Source organism: Aspergillus steynii (genome assembly GCF_002849105.1).
Source record: "Aspergillus steynii IBT 23096 chromosome Unknown P170scaffold_7, whole genome shotgun sequence".
NCBI lineage: Eukaryota > Fungi > Ascomycota > Eurotiomycetes > Eurotiales > Aspergillaceae > Aspergillus > Aspergillus steynii.
This window is the reverse complement of record NW_020194404.1, coordinates 1,442,579-1,457,535: the sequence shown is the minus strand read 5'-3', so window position 1 is coordinate 1,457,535 and position 14,957 is coordinate 1,442,579. Positions and strand designations below refer to the sequence as shown.

General features: G+C 51.9%; 6 protein-coding genes across 6 annotated transcripts; 4 read left to right on the top strand and 2 right to left on the bottom strand.

Moving 5' to 3' along the window:
* Nucleotides 1-615: 615 nt before the first annotated feature.
* On the top strand, nt 616-2,916 carry P170DRAFT_429003 (uncharacterized protein; the record flags this gene model as incomplete). The annotated part of the gene is made up of 4 exons (XM_024847870.1): nt 616-629; nt 719-1,276; nt 1,337-2,562; nt 2,621-2,916. The coding sequence occupies 4 exons, from the start codon at nt 616-618 to the stop codon at nt 2,914-2,916; spliced, it is 2,094 nt and encodes a 697-aa protein (XP_024701125.1).
* Nucleotides 2,917-3,536: 620 nt separating this feature from the next.
* P170DRAFT_478754 (uncharacterized protein) lies at nt 3,537-4,013 on the top strand (the record flags this gene model as incomplete). Its single annotated transcript, XM_024853590.1, has 2 exons — nt 3,537-3,762; nt 3,853-4,013. The coding sequence occupies 2 exons, from the start codon at nt 3,537-3,539 to the stop codon at nt 4,011-4,013; spliced, it is 387 nt and encodes a 128-aa protein (XP_024701124.1).
* P170DRAFT_253033 (uncharacterized protein) lies at nt 3,971-4,931 on the top strand. The gene is made up of 2 exons (XM_024843036.1): nt 3,971-4,390; nt 4,499-4,931. Exons 1-2 carry the CDS (start codon nt 4,162-4,164, stop codon nt 4,807-4,809), a joined length of 540 nt encoding a protein of 179 aa, XP_024701123.1. The 5' UTR covers nt 3,971-4,161; the 3' UTR covers nt 4,810-4,931.
* Nucleotides 4,932-5,253: 322 nt separating this feature from the next.
* P170DRAFT_439530 (putative sulfate/molybdate transporter) lies at nt 5,254-6,759 on the top strand. Its single transcript, XM_024849859.1, has one exon. It carries the CDS (start codon nt 5,408-5,410, stop codon nt 6,725-6,727), a length of 1,320 nt encoding a protein of 439 aa, XP_024701122.1. The 5' UTR covers nt 5,254-5,407; the 3' UTR covers nt 6,728-6,759.
* A 10-nt stretch (nt 6,760-6,769) lies between these two features.
* Nucleotides 6,770-7,345, bottom strand: P170DRAFT_512440 (uncharacterized protein). Its single transcript, XM_024854992.1, has 2 exons — nt 6,980-7,345; nt 6,770-6,913 (listed from the first exon to the last, which is right to left on the bottom strand). Exon 1 carries the CDS (start codon nt 7,281-7,283, stop codon nt 6,996-6,998), a length of 288 nt encoding a protein of 95 aa, XP_024701121.1. The 5' UTR covers nt 7,284-7,345; the 3' UTR covers nt 6,770-6,913; nt 6,980-6,995.
* Nucleotides 7,346-7,807: 462 nt separating this feature from the next.
* On the bottom strand, nt 7,808-14,194 carry P170DRAFT_500486 (uncharacterized protein; the record flags this gene model as incomplete). Its single annotated transcript, XM_024854150.1, has 5 exons — nt 7,808-10,961; nt 11,025-12,946; nt 12,995-13,270; nt 13,335-13,671; nt 13,727-14,194. 5 exons carry the CDS (start codon nt 14,192-14,194, stop codon nt 7,869-7,871), a joined length of 6,096 nt encoding a protein of 2,031 aa, XP_024701120.1. The 3' UTR covers nt 7,808-7,868.
* Nucleotides 14,195-14,957: the final 763 nt, after the last annotated feature.

The following is a 14,957-nucleotide window of genomic DNA, read 5'->3' as shown; positions in this document are numbered from 1 at the left end:
CGGAATGACAGGTCGAACTGCCCTCACAGCTGTGGCAATGTTGATATTTCGGGCTACATAGATCATACAGCAATCAGACATGACCATGAGACGGTCCTGGCCGCATCTGACCTTCCCAACAAGGAATCTCCCATTTTCTAGCCGTATCGCGGATGACTTGGGTTACATTACTGACAGAGGACGGATACCATGTCCACAGATAAACTCCACACAACGGACACTAGTGATCTTCAATTTTACGGAGGACGGGTTGACATTGTCTGCCAGCGAGCCCTCACTGGCTGAGCCGGCTCCCTGCTTCGATCTCCGGTGGCGACTGAGACGCCCGCCCCAATCAGAATCATTTACTAGTCTCTAACCTAAGCCGGGATAGGATAGGGCTTGTGCCACCGGATGTTCTTCCCAGGCTATGAGAGAACGTCCTGTCGTCTGCCTGAGGAATGTGGCAGTTTCACATTTGCCGTAATCGAGATCCAATTCCTGGTACCTTTTCCCCCCCTTTTTCCAATTTATTTTTTCATGTTAGCCACATCCGATATAAAATAAACGGGACAAGAAGAAAAGAAAGACTGGGGAGAAGGACACAGCAGCACGACAGCGACCTGTCAGCACAGGATGTTTCGCAAAAGGTATTTCCAAGCTAACGCCATCTGTCCGTTGTCACTCCGAGACGCCCGGAGCCGCCTGCTAACTTGGTTGTGGCTTTCACCATCAACAGAAGTGGCCAGAAACCGGATGAAGTGTTAATTAGGGATTTCCAGAACAAATTCGGTGATGTTGCCACCACTCCATATAACCCTCAGACGGGGATTCAACCCGAGCAGATCCTCCCGCCCAATCCCAACGTGCCAGCCCTGCCCACATTCGATCCCAACCCGACCCTGTTCCCTCACAACCCCGCCTTTGTGTCCTCACCGTTAAGTCGGCAGGGCTGTTCTTGCACCGTGTTCAAGAGTCGTATGTGTGCAGTGCTTCATAGCCCTGCGGGCGACTTACACACTCCGATGCACGAGTGCGATTCTGCCCTTGGGCCAACATCGCCCTGGGGCCCAGCGTTTGATGGGCAGCAAAGTGGCCATGCCGCCTTCCACACAAACGATGCATACCAGCTCGAATATTTCCGCCGCCCTACGTTCCCTTGGAGAAGCTCAAATCCATTTTTTCAACCGCCCACTCACCCACCCAGATCATTCATGCTGAATGGCCCCAACCCCGACCTCGACCCTCTGGAGCCCCTCCAAGAGACCCCTTTCACAGAAGCCAAACACTCGGCACTGTATGACATTCCATCCCACTCCCATTCTGAGTGAGGCAAACTTTAATGATAACCTTCCAGGCATACCCAGTCCTCGCCATTTCGGTATCAGGTGATCTTACACACACCGACGGCCACCTACAACAAGGAGTGCGAAATTCCCGTCACCTATTTGAACCGGCGCCAGGCGTACAAAATCTCGGTCGTCGACACCATACCACCTATAACTTCGTCTCCCACGGTCCGGTATCGAACGCACATCCGGATATGTTTTGATGACGATAAGCAACGTGCTGACCCTTTGATGGCCTGGAAGCTCTGGGTGGATGGCCGCGGACTAGCGGAGGCTCGCGAGACAGGCGGCAACCTTGCGGCCGTAGAGTTCGTCGATACCAAGCCGAACTCTGTAGACGCTGCTGAGACTTTCATTGAATTAGAGAGCTCCACGGTCGACGGTTTTTGCGTTGCGTGGACCAGTGATCCGCAGTCAGGTCGATTAGGCTGCGAGATGCACGTCGTCTTCAACTTTCTGTCCACCGACTTCAGCCTATCCAAGGGAGTCAAAGGCGCGCCTGTCCGTCTATGTGCCAAGACGGAAGTGGTCTCCTCAGAACCAGGTCTCCAAAACCAGTCATCCTCCGTGTCAGAGATTTCTTGCTGCAAAGTGAAGTTGTTCCGAGACCACGGGTCCGAAAGGAAGATAACGAATGATATCACCCAGCTTAAGAAAGCCATTCAGCGAGTCGAGGAGTCAATCGCCTACTCTCCGACCGACGGCCGGAGTACCAGTAAGCGGAAACGTGGAAAGCTTCCTCTGGTCGCTCGGGGCTCTGAATCTAGCGTACAGCAGCTCGCCCCGACAGATCTACACAATACGCAAGGGCCTCCAGGGACAGATACTCTGGCCGTTGATGAAGATCCTCACAAAGTATTGTTTGTTCTCCGGGCGATGCTTTCGTCTTCCGAGCCATACAGCCTGCTATCGCTGCCATGCGACGAGCGTGACGACCCTGATCGGTTTCCTCTCTTATTTCCGAATCCACTTTCAAACCCTCTGCCAACAGAGCGCTCTCTTGTCGGCACGAGTTTTTCATCGGAGCTAGGCACGGATGGTCAGTGGGGAGAGGTACTACAGCAGAGTGCAGAGAAGAAACCTCAAGCTTCTGGTGGTACCCATACTCATCTCATGACACCTTGGGCGGCCACTTCGATCATTCCAGACACCGGCAAACCCAGTGCTGTCAACCGACCATTAACGACGCTCAATATACCAATGCGTAGCCGTGTAGGCAACCATCAACGCGCTGGTGAGTACCGTAGATGCACCCGTTTGTGAAATGGTGCCTTAACGTTCCCTTCTCATAGTTGCCTGCTTTTACGTTATCCGACGAACCGACGGTCAGCACGAGGCCTACCACCATGCCGTATACCTAGTACGACGCACCCTGTCGGAATTCATCAAACAACTCTCTTCGATTAAGAATATCCCGCCAGAAAGTATCATCCGGGTGGTTCACGTCAATGCAGCGGGCCTGCGCATCCTGGTCGATGACAATGTTGTCCGAGAAACGCCCGAAGGCCAGGATATGGTGGCGGAATTTTTGCCGGGAGACGATACCACAGCCCCGGCGTCGAAATGGCAAGTCAACCTATTTTATTAAGCGTGATACTCCTGGGCTTGGCACACATCAAGACAGGATCTCTGCAGCGTGTGCTCCATAGACAGGGTGGCAAGGGTACCTGACCAGGGGTTCAACCAGGAGTCGCCACCGGAGCTCTGATCGTTGTGTCAGGGCTGGGTCCGATGTGCCTTGTCCCTGTCCAACGATACTTGACATATATACCCACTACAGTCGAGACTCGCCCCCATCTTTCGGTATGATGTAATTTGTTGGCTTTGATTGACTTCATAGACTGGTTATGATGTACATATTAGACCAGGTATGACAAATAGAGCACCAGGTGTGCCTTACCATCTCCTGATCCTCCTACTCGCGTTTCTGAGCTGTGAAGAGTAGAGCCAATCTCATAGCAAAATCACAACAGCACAGTGAATGAACATGGCCTGATTAACCAACTACCACCGGTGAGCTGGCTGACATACCCTCAAGTATTTCTTCCGGTACTAACGCACCATCATTACTGATAGGTATTACGGCAGGAATCAAATTTGATTGCTTTTTCCAGGCGCCCAGCTTCCCTCTGACTGCCTCTACTCCCTCCCTCTCCTCCGTTTGAAAACTTTCAGCTTCCACATCATGCTGCCCACTCGTTGCGCCGAATGGCCCGCTACAAGGTTTTAAAGGGCACCTTCAGCCCCGATCGCTCGAAGGAAAGGGATAGTGCTCTGGACGATACAACGAAGAAATATTCGAGCCAAACCACCAAGTTCGGCCAGGCTAACATCTTGGACAAAGCTGCGTCCTCCCGACCTTTACCCCAACCCTCTCCGTCCGCATCGAGACAGAAACCTCCGAACGACCACCAAACGAGATATTCGCACCTTCGTGAAAGAGAGAATTAGCGGGAATCGCCGAGAAGAAGGCGCTTGGCGTCTGACCCGGGAAGGAGCGAGCGAAGAAACTCATTGAACGAAGTGGGCGACTTTTTCATCGCCGCCGCCGCCGCCGCCGCCAGTCGTATTCTGGATAATCCCAACTTTCTGGATGAAATGTTGGGTAGCTTGTTAGATGCCAACCAGGGTGATGGCTCTCTTACCGCGGAGATTGATGATTTGTATCGAGTCTTCCTGGAGTAGGCAGTCGGCGAGGATATCTATGAGAGAACCCATCTGCTTTGATGGAGATACCCAGCATGATAATATCCTCTTTCCACAACCGAACTCATCCTGGAGTCCACAGTCCGTTTATGCCGCTTGCAGGATAGAAACTTGATTTCACCAGTGGATGGGGTACCTCGGATCCAATAAAACCGCCTCAACAGAAGCTGAAAGTAAAAAAGGCCATGGCGTGCGTGCTGTCCATGTGCGCGCGCACCTACAATGTCTCTACCTCGAATGGTGTTTCTTCGCGACCGAACTCACCGTCTGTCCCATTAAGCCTGGGGACGCCCAATACTTCACAGGTCTCCTGACTAGCCGTTCACCCTATAAGCAGCTTGTTTATAGCTCGACAGGTGCGTTATGGTATCCCAAAGCTGTTCCATCCTGCCGTGGTGTGGGTGAGCCGGCTCTGGTGAGGGCTGTGTCGGTTGGATTAGACACCATGCTGACGAGAATCGCAGCATATCGGACCAAGTATGCTTTGACAACGAATGACAGCTCTTTCATTCATGGGACTGTGTTCGTCCCGGAAGCTTCCGTTGCAGTTATTTGGCCATTCCTGACCTTACCAGCTGTTGTCCTCGTTCTCGGTTTTGCATTCTTCTACACTACCATGTTTCTGAACAAGAAAGGACAGGCCAGCTTATGGAAATCATCGCTATTACCACTCCTCTTTCATGGCTGGCTAAAGACCTCCATGATGATCAGCATACTGCCATTAGCCAGATGGAGCAGCAAGCGCGGTCAATCGAGGTCAAGTTGCCGTTTATAGACAGCAAGCTGGCCATCCAATAACTTCCTACCTCCGAGTATATTTACTGTCTATTATTCTTAATATCTTCTTAATTTTCATACCTGGAAAGAGTTATGTTATGGCTATTAAATTGATACTACTGGTCTTGTTTGCGCTGCTCTTCCACTATATGTTACTATCTATATTCCCAGACTGAATACATTCAGTTTTTAGCCTCGCTACTTGAAGTATATTATACCCAATAAGTACCTTCGTCACCAAATGATAGCTCTAGCTTGTAATAGAATGTTATGCTACTCTATAACAGAACCTCATAATCTGAGGAGATCGCGGAGTGGCCAGGAGCGGTAACAGGAATGACGTACTGCTGACATGAATGGCGCGCTAAGAGACTGTGGGCAGAGTTAATCTCGCACGACTGTCGAATGGAGCAACAGCTGGATGGAAAAGACAAGCGATCCTCGTGGCATGACCCTGGAAGAGACTCAAGACTAAGGCAACAAGGCGCGATAGGGCTTCTCCCTCACATGCGGGGTTCCGTTGATCTTCTTCCACCGCTTCTCTTCCGCTTCATCTTCACTTCATCCCTTCCCTCCCTTCATCTCCATCGGTCGCCATGACTTACTCCCTTCGACAAATATCCCGGCACAACCTCAACACCTTCCGCCAAAATTATGTCTCCGAGATATCCGGCTCCCTCGGCGATCTGGGAACCTTCCTCCCGATCGCGATCGCTCTCGCCGTCAACGGCACCATCTCGCTGTCCAGCACCCTGATCTTCTCCGGCCTCTTCAACATCCTGACGGGCTTGCTGTTCGGCATTCCGCTTCCCGTTCAGCCCATGAAGGCTATTGCCGCCGTCGCACTCGCCCAACATTTCAATAACGGATCCATCGCCGCCGGCGGCATCTTCGTCGGCGCCTGCGTTTTCGTCTTCAGCATCACCGGTCTCCTGCGCTGGTTCGCCGACGTCATCCCCATCCCCGTCATCAAGGGCATCCAGGTCGGCGCCGGACTGTCCCTGATCATCGCCTCGGGCAGCAGTCTCCTCTCGTCACTCTCATGGCTCCACCCGTCGTGGGCCGATAACCTGATCTGGGCGATCGCCGCATTCATCTTCCTCCTCGTGACGAACGTCTACCGCACCGTTCCCTACGCCCTGATCGTCTTCATCATCGGTCTTATCTTCGCCATCATCCGCAGCGCGTTGGCCGCCAACCTCCCTTCCCTGGAGCTCTGGCATCCGGGTGTTTCGGCCCCCACCGGCGCGGAATGGGCGCGCGGCGCTATCAACGCCGGAATCGGCCAGCTCCCGCTGACGACGTTGAACTCCATCGTGGCAGTCGTGCATCTGGCCGGTGACTTGCTGCCCAACGTGCACACGCCATCCATCACCTCGGTCGGACTCAGCGTCGCAGTCATGAATCTGATCGGGTGCTGGTTCGGCGCGATGCCCGTCTGTCACGGATCGGGGGGCTTGGCGGCGCAGTACCGCTTTGGTGCGCGGTCGGGCTCTAGCGTCGTGTTCCTGGGCGCCTTGAAGCTCATCATCGGGGTCTTCTTCGGCGAGTCGCTGGTCAATCTGTTGAAGCAGTTCCCGTCGGCCATGCTGGGCGTGATGGTCATCGCTGCGGGACTGGAGTTGGCCAGTGTGGGCGAGAGTCTGAACACGACGGGCGCACGGGACATCGGCAAGACGTTCCATGGGCTGCTGGGCGGGGAGGCGATGCAGGAGGTCTCGCCGATGCTGAGCGACGTGGATCGTAAGCGACGGTGGACGGTCATGTTGGTGACGGTGGGGTTGCTGGTTGGGTTCAGGAACGATGCGATTGGGTTCCTGGCGGGGATGCTGTGTCATTGGATCTATGAGATTCCGGTGGTTATTGAAGAGGTGAAGAGGAGGTGGCAGGGCAGACGGAGTGTTCGGTTGGAGTGAGCATATGCGATCTACTTTGATGGTTGAAGGGGTATATATATCAGCGAAAGCATGACTTCGTTTCATAATACTATCAGCACAGCTATTATACAAATTCATTCAGTCATGATCAACACGAAACCCATCTCAACCTCAATCTCCCATGTAACCAGCATTAAACCACCTTTTCAAAATCAACTAACCGACCTATAAAAAACCTAACATTAGCAAACCATCCCTTCCACACTCAACTCAACCCCCCAAAACACTCACCCTCAAAAACAATGGATTATTGTTCCTCGTCATCAACATTCTCAATCCTCCTCGCCCCAGCACCGCCATGTCCGGTAGTAGAGTCCCCAACAAGACGCTCCCGGCCATCGCCATCAAACCGACGTTCTTCGAAGACAGCCGGACCGCCGAGATCCTGCTCAGCGGAGCGCACGACCGTCGATCCGTCCGGTGCAGTGTGCGAGGATGTCGCGGTGCGGTAGCCGGATTCCTGGCCGTTCGTGTTCGAGCCCGAGCTCGAGGAGTAGAAGGAGGAAGAGGAGGTGGAGGAGTAGTATTCGGACATTTTGGGCTTTTGTTCGGGTTTTTTTTTTTTTTTTTTTTGGAAATGGTTTGGTAAATGGTTTTATAGAGGATATTATATGTATCAAGGATTTTAGAAGACTTGAGCTGTGAGGTGATCGCGAGGGAAAGAAGTACTGTTTAAATGGCCAGCCAACTATGTAAGAAGCAGGTGGCAAATGACTTCAAGGTTTGATGTCATATGGCCAGGTGAAACTGGCTGCTCTTGTGTCTGGAATGTGATTGGGCAGGGAAGCTGTTACAATGGAGACTGGTTCGCGCGATGTTTTCATCGCTGGAGCTTGATGCAACTTCACTTGTCGGTGGGCTGGTCGGCTGGGTCGGTGACGTCATTTATCCGGGTTTCGATATTTTTTTCTTTTGGGCCCTTTGTCCAGTCATTGTGGTTGCATGGCTCTTTCTGGTTTTTTTTCTTTTCTTTTCCCCCCCACAGTTGATGATATAGTTCATAGAATCAATTTAAAGATTATATTTATGCAATAAGATACATACTTTTGCAAGTGCACCTAAAAATATTTCCAACGCAAGCAAAAACATCACCCACTAACAACAACTGTTCACAGGCAAATCAAACAGCAATCGCATGCTGCTCCTCATATGACGGAACCCCCTTGCTCGCCCCCGAGCTACTCGCCATAATCAGGTCGTCCGCTGCCTCTGCGCGCCCCGACCCGAAATTCTTCAAGTTCCATTTCTCGACGCCTTCGACGCCGTCCAGATCCTGCCTGTACGCCTTGAACACGTCCGAGCTCAACCGTTCATACTCCGAATACTCCTTCGGCCACTCGCCTAGCCGCTCCACCGCAAGCTTCAGCAGATGCAGGTGCTGGCGCACGTACTTGCCCTCGGCGTCGTCGCTGCCCGGGCTCGGCGAGCGGCCCGGCGACACGAATCCTGACTCGAATCCCTCGTCCATGTCCGCGGAGATGGTTGGGTCAACAAACACCCGTAGCGCGTTCTCGTGCAGCGATGCCGCCTTCTTGTAGTATCGGAAGGCCATCTCGCGGCTTTCCTTGTGGTTCTGGTACCCCTGTGCGACACTGGTGTACATCTGGGACAGCAGCACGGTCATTTCGATGGTCGCGGGGTGCCGGGGCCCGTGGACGCGGGCGCAGTTGTAGACGATGTCTTCGGAGAGGCGGATCGCGCCGGAGTAGTCGCCTACTAGGTAGCGGGTGATGATGAGCATGCGGCCCAGGGCGAGCACGTATTGTGGCTGGTAGGAGCTGTGGGTGTCGCGGTTGTTCCAGAGGGAGGTGAGTACCCAGGCCAGATTTTGGTAGTCGTGAAGGTCGTCGAGGAGTCCGATTAGGTTGTTCAGGTTGGTGAGGTCGAGTTTAGTAAGGTCTATCTGCTTCTGCTTGAAGAGACACATGACTTCATGCATGATTGTGGACGAGGTGTTCAGCATGGTTTGGGAAGTTTGGTTGTCGATAGACGATGAGATGTCGCGGCCGGAGATGGCGAGACCGAGCCTGAACCCGAGTCTGATCATCGTCAGGGAGGCAAAACCGTTCTCAGATTTGATGTAGTGGAATGCAGTGAGGGCTTGATCACAGGCTGACTGGTATTCCTGTTTCGCGAGAAGCTCAGTGACTTGGTCACAGCTGGCGATAGCGACTGAGCGGATGAAATCGTATGACCAATGCTTGGTGAAATGGGTCAGAATGGCTGTTACGAACGCATTCGCTTGCTGAGGAGTGGCATAGTTGATGGCCTCAGTGGACAGGAAGTACGATGTGCACTGGTCAACAACTTGGGTTGCGCTCCACCGACGGCCTCGGGACAGAAGGAATCCATGGAGACGAGATGCACAGGTGAGCACGCTTTGCACACTGCTGGACTTGGAAGATAGTTCACTGCGGAATTGTTCGAAATAGAGATATTCTGTTGCCAGCGACGAGAATATCTCATTAAACGTGACCGAAGAATCGTCACGCAGACTGTATTCCATTTGAGCAAGGAAAACTAGGCTCTCGCGTTGCTTAGACGACAAGTTGAAGCTGACAGACTTTGTATTGCTTGTGTCCTTGGCAATTATCTGTTGATAGAGCTCCTGGGTGAGTTCCCGAGCCGACCGAACTTGTCCGGCCGCAATGTAGCTGGATGCAATACTCTTTGCCGCGTCAGTCAATCTTGTTGACGATTTCTCAGTGGACAGTGTCTGGACGGTACCCTCCCTCAGCAAGGAAAGAACTGCTTGAGATTGCCCTCTCTTCGAATATAGTGAAACCAAGTCCTGCATTTCAGCGAGTGATTCTTCATGGGCCCATCCGTAGTTCGAACGGACCGAAGACAGACGTCTGTTTCGGATGCGGACCGTTCGAGCCATCTGCTCAGAGCTGACACTCTCGGGCTTTGTAGCTACAGCAGCTGCTTGTTCCTCATAAATAGCTTCCAGCGTCGCTCGAACGTCATGGCGGTCCACCTCGTCAGACTTGACTTGGAGAAGTTCCTCATAGAGACGAACAGCCTCAGTCTCGTATCGCTTGGACTCTTGGCAAATGGTAGCCAACGTCATAGTAGCCTGAACAGTGATGGAGGCTGACGAGCCAAACAGGGACTTGCAGGCATGTTGATACTGTGAGGTGACATCATGAAGGACGCTGGAATCGGCGTGTGTTGCACGAAGACACTGGATATAGCGACTGAACATGGTTCTCACAAAGACTTGATCCTGAAGCTTCGGGCTAATCTTTGAATTATGCAAGGCATGGAACATCACCTTGAAGTGCGGTATTGCCTCTGAATATCGTGCATGGTTCCACAGCTCGTTGGATACAAGAAGGAGCGGTTCGAAAGCGTCCGGATGGCAAGTGTCTGAGTCCTTGTTGAGCGCTTGCACAATGCGTCGATAATAATCTACAGAAACTGGACTGGGGCTGAGCTCCGCCAAAGTCCAGAGCTTCTTGATGACCGTCGGATGTTCGCCACCGTAGCGTTTGGTAAAATCCTCAAGAATCTCTTCATGTAGCTCGACTTGCTTTTTCGTCTGTGAAGTGCGCTCATACACGCGGAGCAAGGAAGTCGTCGTTCGCTCAAGCATTCTATCGCCCGCTGGACGGTCGCGTCGCACGGCACGGTAAAGCCGAAGTCGGATGTCTTCTTCCTTTACTGGTCGGCGTCTAGATCGATAGCAATCACCTAAGCGCTCTGCCAGCGATACGCAGTGGTCGGCCTGGGTGGCCGGAAGTACAACGTCCTGCATAGAAGAAGCAAATAGTACCGGCCAGACGCCCTGTAGCACTTTCTTCAAGGTCTTCGTAGCATCCTGCCACCTATGTTGAGAAATATAGGTCTCCACAAGGGTGTTGGCTGCCGATACAGATGACTGGTCAAATGAGTCGCTGTACACAATCTCTTTGAGGGTTTTCTCCGAGATGTTTGACTTGCTCGAGCTTGCCAGTTGCATCACTTCCTTTGAAGTGGACTGAACATTCTGTTGAATGTTCTTGTAGGTGGCATTCTGATGGTTTCCGGAACTCTGATAGAAATTCGCGCACTTCTTATAGACATCGAGAGCCAACACTGATAGACCGACAGACTTCATGATATTTGCAATCTCAACAAACTGCGAGACAACAGCCTCCGAGCCCGATGTTGTTCGGTCATACTCCTGCCAGAACCCTCCGAGAACTGAGGCAACTTCATTGTTTCTACCCTGGGACTGCAAGAACTTGGAAAACGCTAAGACCGCTTTCGCGTTCTTCAGTTCCCACTCGACAGAGCGATTCAGTCGGTACTGGGTACTAGTCTGCTGCCATGCTTCGACGTATGTCCGCTCTGCGGCTTGAACATTGCCATCTGAAACCTGTCTCTCCGCATGGGAAATACGAGATTCTAGGCTGTACTGCACGGCCGTCTCGATCAGCTCGTCCTCTTCCCTCTCATCCAAGTCAAGTGTTACACCTGTGGCTGTGTGCTTGGTATTTCGACCATGCAGGTGCACACGCAGAGAGTCGTCAGACTGCCGGCTGCCGCCCCAGTGGGAATCAGCTACAGTGGTAGCGCTTTTGATCGACCTTGTGATCTCCTGGGACTTGCGCTCTTCTTTGATGTACCGGTAATGCTCTGCAAGCTGGTTCATTGTGGTCACGGTGATTTCACTGGTGGACCCGTAGTGGATCTTGTAGCACTCCACCAAGACTTGGAAGATCTCCACCCGTTTGACCATGATCTCCGTTTTGGAGTCCGTCACCTGCCCGGCAGTAATGTCCAGGAAGTTCTTCGCCATGTGCATTGTAACAAGATGGCCGACCGACAGAACATCTTGGCTGATTTTTGTGGCGTAGTAGAACAGCCAGCTGGTTTTAGACGGCGCAGCTTCATGTATTTCCCGGTAAAAGAGGGCCTGGCATAGAATTGCTTGCAAAGTCGTCGGGTGGTTGGGTGTCAGAATCTGCTGATAGAGGCGAGTTTGGACATCATGCAGGGACATAAGAACCGGTGTTGATTTCGAATCCCAAACAGTCATCTCCAATAGAGGTACAGCTGTACATGTGGGGATAACATTACGAAGCTCCTTTGCAGCAGTGGTGATTTCGTTCTGCGTTGTGCAAGCAAACGCATTCTTTGTGTGATCTACCCAGTAGCGCAGGGCAAAATCAAGCAAGGAGTTCTTTTCTAGTAAACTTCGAGTGAAATGGGAATCTAGATGGGTTAAAGAGGGTTCTTGATCCTTGGTTACCTGGTTCTTGATATAAACCAATAACCTTTGTGCCAAGTCAAGATTGCGGTCTTTGACACCCTGTGAAGGCTTGCCATGAGACAGAACCTCAAGAACAGCCGATTTAATTTGGGCATGTCGGAGATAAACGAGATCATTCTGGAAGAACACCAAAGAGTTGACCGGGTTGAGAATTTTAGAAAGATCAGTGCCCTGCTCTTTGATAATTCCCTTGTCGATTTGGACGGCCAAAAGAGCCGAGAGCTCCTGCTGGGATAGTGGTCGAGCAGCAGTGGCGAGCCAATTCAGAACATTCTTTCCATCTTCGCCCAACGATTTCGACAACAGACTGTGGGACACAAGGTCGGTGATGGTCTGTCCTGGCTTAGCAAAGCTGTCGACGGCCTTCGAAAATGCCTGTGCATTGTGAGGAATCTCTGCGACGACCCTCTTGGCAGCGAGCTTTGCCCACAAGAATGAGCCATCGGCGGCTTGAGTGATCCGATTCACATTAATCTCTCTTTTGGTCTCCGACATTTCAGCAAAGGCTCGGCTATGTTGGAGAACACTCCGGACTACTGCAGCAACATCGTCAAACACAAGGTCTGACGTCATGCGCAGTCCAATTTGCTCGGAAGTTGTAGGGTGCTGCTGGGAGCCAAGCGTAATTAGTTTGACATTGTTTGCAGTAGCTTCGGTGAGATGTTGAGACAAGACGTCTTCCCCACAGGACGCTTCGTCCAAGCCGTCGACAATTAGCACCAAATCTTTGGCACCTTTCAGACCGGGTTCAAGGGCATGGTTTAGAGCCGTCCAGAGAATATTGTCATATGTCCCTTCATCCGTCGTCTTCTCGCAACGTTCTTGCGCTTCCACAAGGATCTGATATAGGCGCACGTTTCCAATACGCTTGTCGAAAATCTGAAAAAGGATTGTTTCGACAATGGCACGGGATGAGGTTCTGCCTGAAATCCGCCCATCTGGATGGCGTTAGAATATGAGTATTGAAAAGTGGCTTGGTACCTTACTGATTGGCACATAGAGTGGTGTGTATCTGACCCCTCCGATGGGATACTGCAAACTATCAGCAATGACGGAGGAAAGAATGGTCCTGCCAGATCCCGATTTGCCACTAATCGCAAGGGTCTTCTGATTGCCCTTCATGAATCGAGTTAAGTACGGCTTCAACCACAGGCAGGTCAGTTCCTCCCGTTCTTGGGCAAGATGTGTCGTGGTTTCCACCATATTGGCGAGCACCGGATCCTCCGGTTCAAGCCAAAGCTTGATGAATTTGACGTCTGATACTACGACATCAACGTTAGCAGTGTCTTCGTTATTTACAGCGGTCAGAGGTCAGAATGTCTGTACCTTGATCCCCGAGACCTTCGCGAGTAAGCTGATGCCTCCACATCAGTTCCGACGCGTGCTGGCAACGGCTACGAAAGTTTTCAATCGGGCCCGGGAAGGTGCCATAAATATCAATAGACAAAGACTCCGAGGTCAGACCCCTCATCGACCTGTGGAAATGCGTCGCAACGGACACTACCAATGTGATTAAGTCGGCTAACGCAAGCACGAGCTGGTCCTTGATGTCCTGAGAAACGGAGAACAACTCCACGCGGTCCATTAAGTTCACCAAGCCCATTGAACAGCTGCAGAAGAATCCAAACAGGAGCATTAGAGCTGAAGCATTTTCCTCCCCAAGCTAAGTTCATTGTTAACCAGTGAGACCAACTCTTAACTGAAGTAATGTAGCTTACCTCCAACAAAACCGCACAGTGTCCATAAGCAAGCTGTGCAGCCATTGGGCTGTCCCCTGCAAACTCTTCGATGGCCAATTCAAAGGAATGCAGCCGTTCCACAAACAAGGATGCCCATACCAAGACCCGATCGTAGCTACTCCCTTCAGGGGGGAGTTTGCTCATTCTCTCGGAGCGAATCCATTCCAAGAGGACGGGGTACGTGGCATTCATGAGCTCGGTTGAGAGAACAGCATCCATTTCATCGGTGGTTTGGCGGGTCAAAAAGTTCACAACCTCTGCAAGGTTCGACGCCTCCCCAGAGCTAAACTTCCTCGAGCCTCTTCGGGAGGGCGGAGACTGGATTGCCCCGTTGGACCCATTACGGTGCTCGAGAATGCTTGACACACGTCGGGGACCAAACAGCGAATTTGGGGAGAGAGGCGAGCCAAAGGTGTAATGCACGTTGGGTTGGAAAGATGTGGCCATCTTATTGGTTGGTATTGATTAGTATGGTTTTGTAGCTGATGTCGATAAAAGGCGATTAAAACTGTCTTTTTAGTGAAGGAAGGGCTTCTGTCCAGATGGACTACCCCTCGTTAGTGTCATTGATTTGAGCAAATGTTTCAAAGGAATTTCACTAACGAAATCCAAGGAACGAAATCCAAGGGACTCAAGTCTCGTCCAACACCCAGAGCCAGCCTTTTATGGCCATCACCGCATCAGGACGGGCCCACGCCAAGTGTTCAGCTGGCATCGTGAAAACAATCGGGGACGTCAATATGAGGTCGACGATTTTAGGCTCGACCAACTCAATGCAAGTATGATCGCGTGGATTGGCGAGTCAGAATGGGATTGAGACGATAGATAGAGTTCGAGCGGAGGAAAGAGAGAGGGAGAGTTTGGAGATGGAGACGTTTGTTACATTTGCCTGAAATGCTTGGTTTGCTCGTTACGCCGGCTGAGTCAGCGCCTCCATCGTCCAAACGACACTCTCCCTCCTCTTTATCTGCACGCACCTTCCATCCTACGCTTCACGGTCTCAGCCATGCCTCGATGAGACTTCCAGGGATGACATCTTGATGACTACTCACCCCATCTTGGCATGAGTGCAATTCAAGCTTATTCCTGACGTGTTATGAACGGCCATCTGCTAACCGACTACCGTTTAGCTGAAACCGCAGACCACACGCCATCGACCACTTATGTCGAAAGCGCAGGCATTAGAGCCTTGGCGCACGTCTCCGCCATT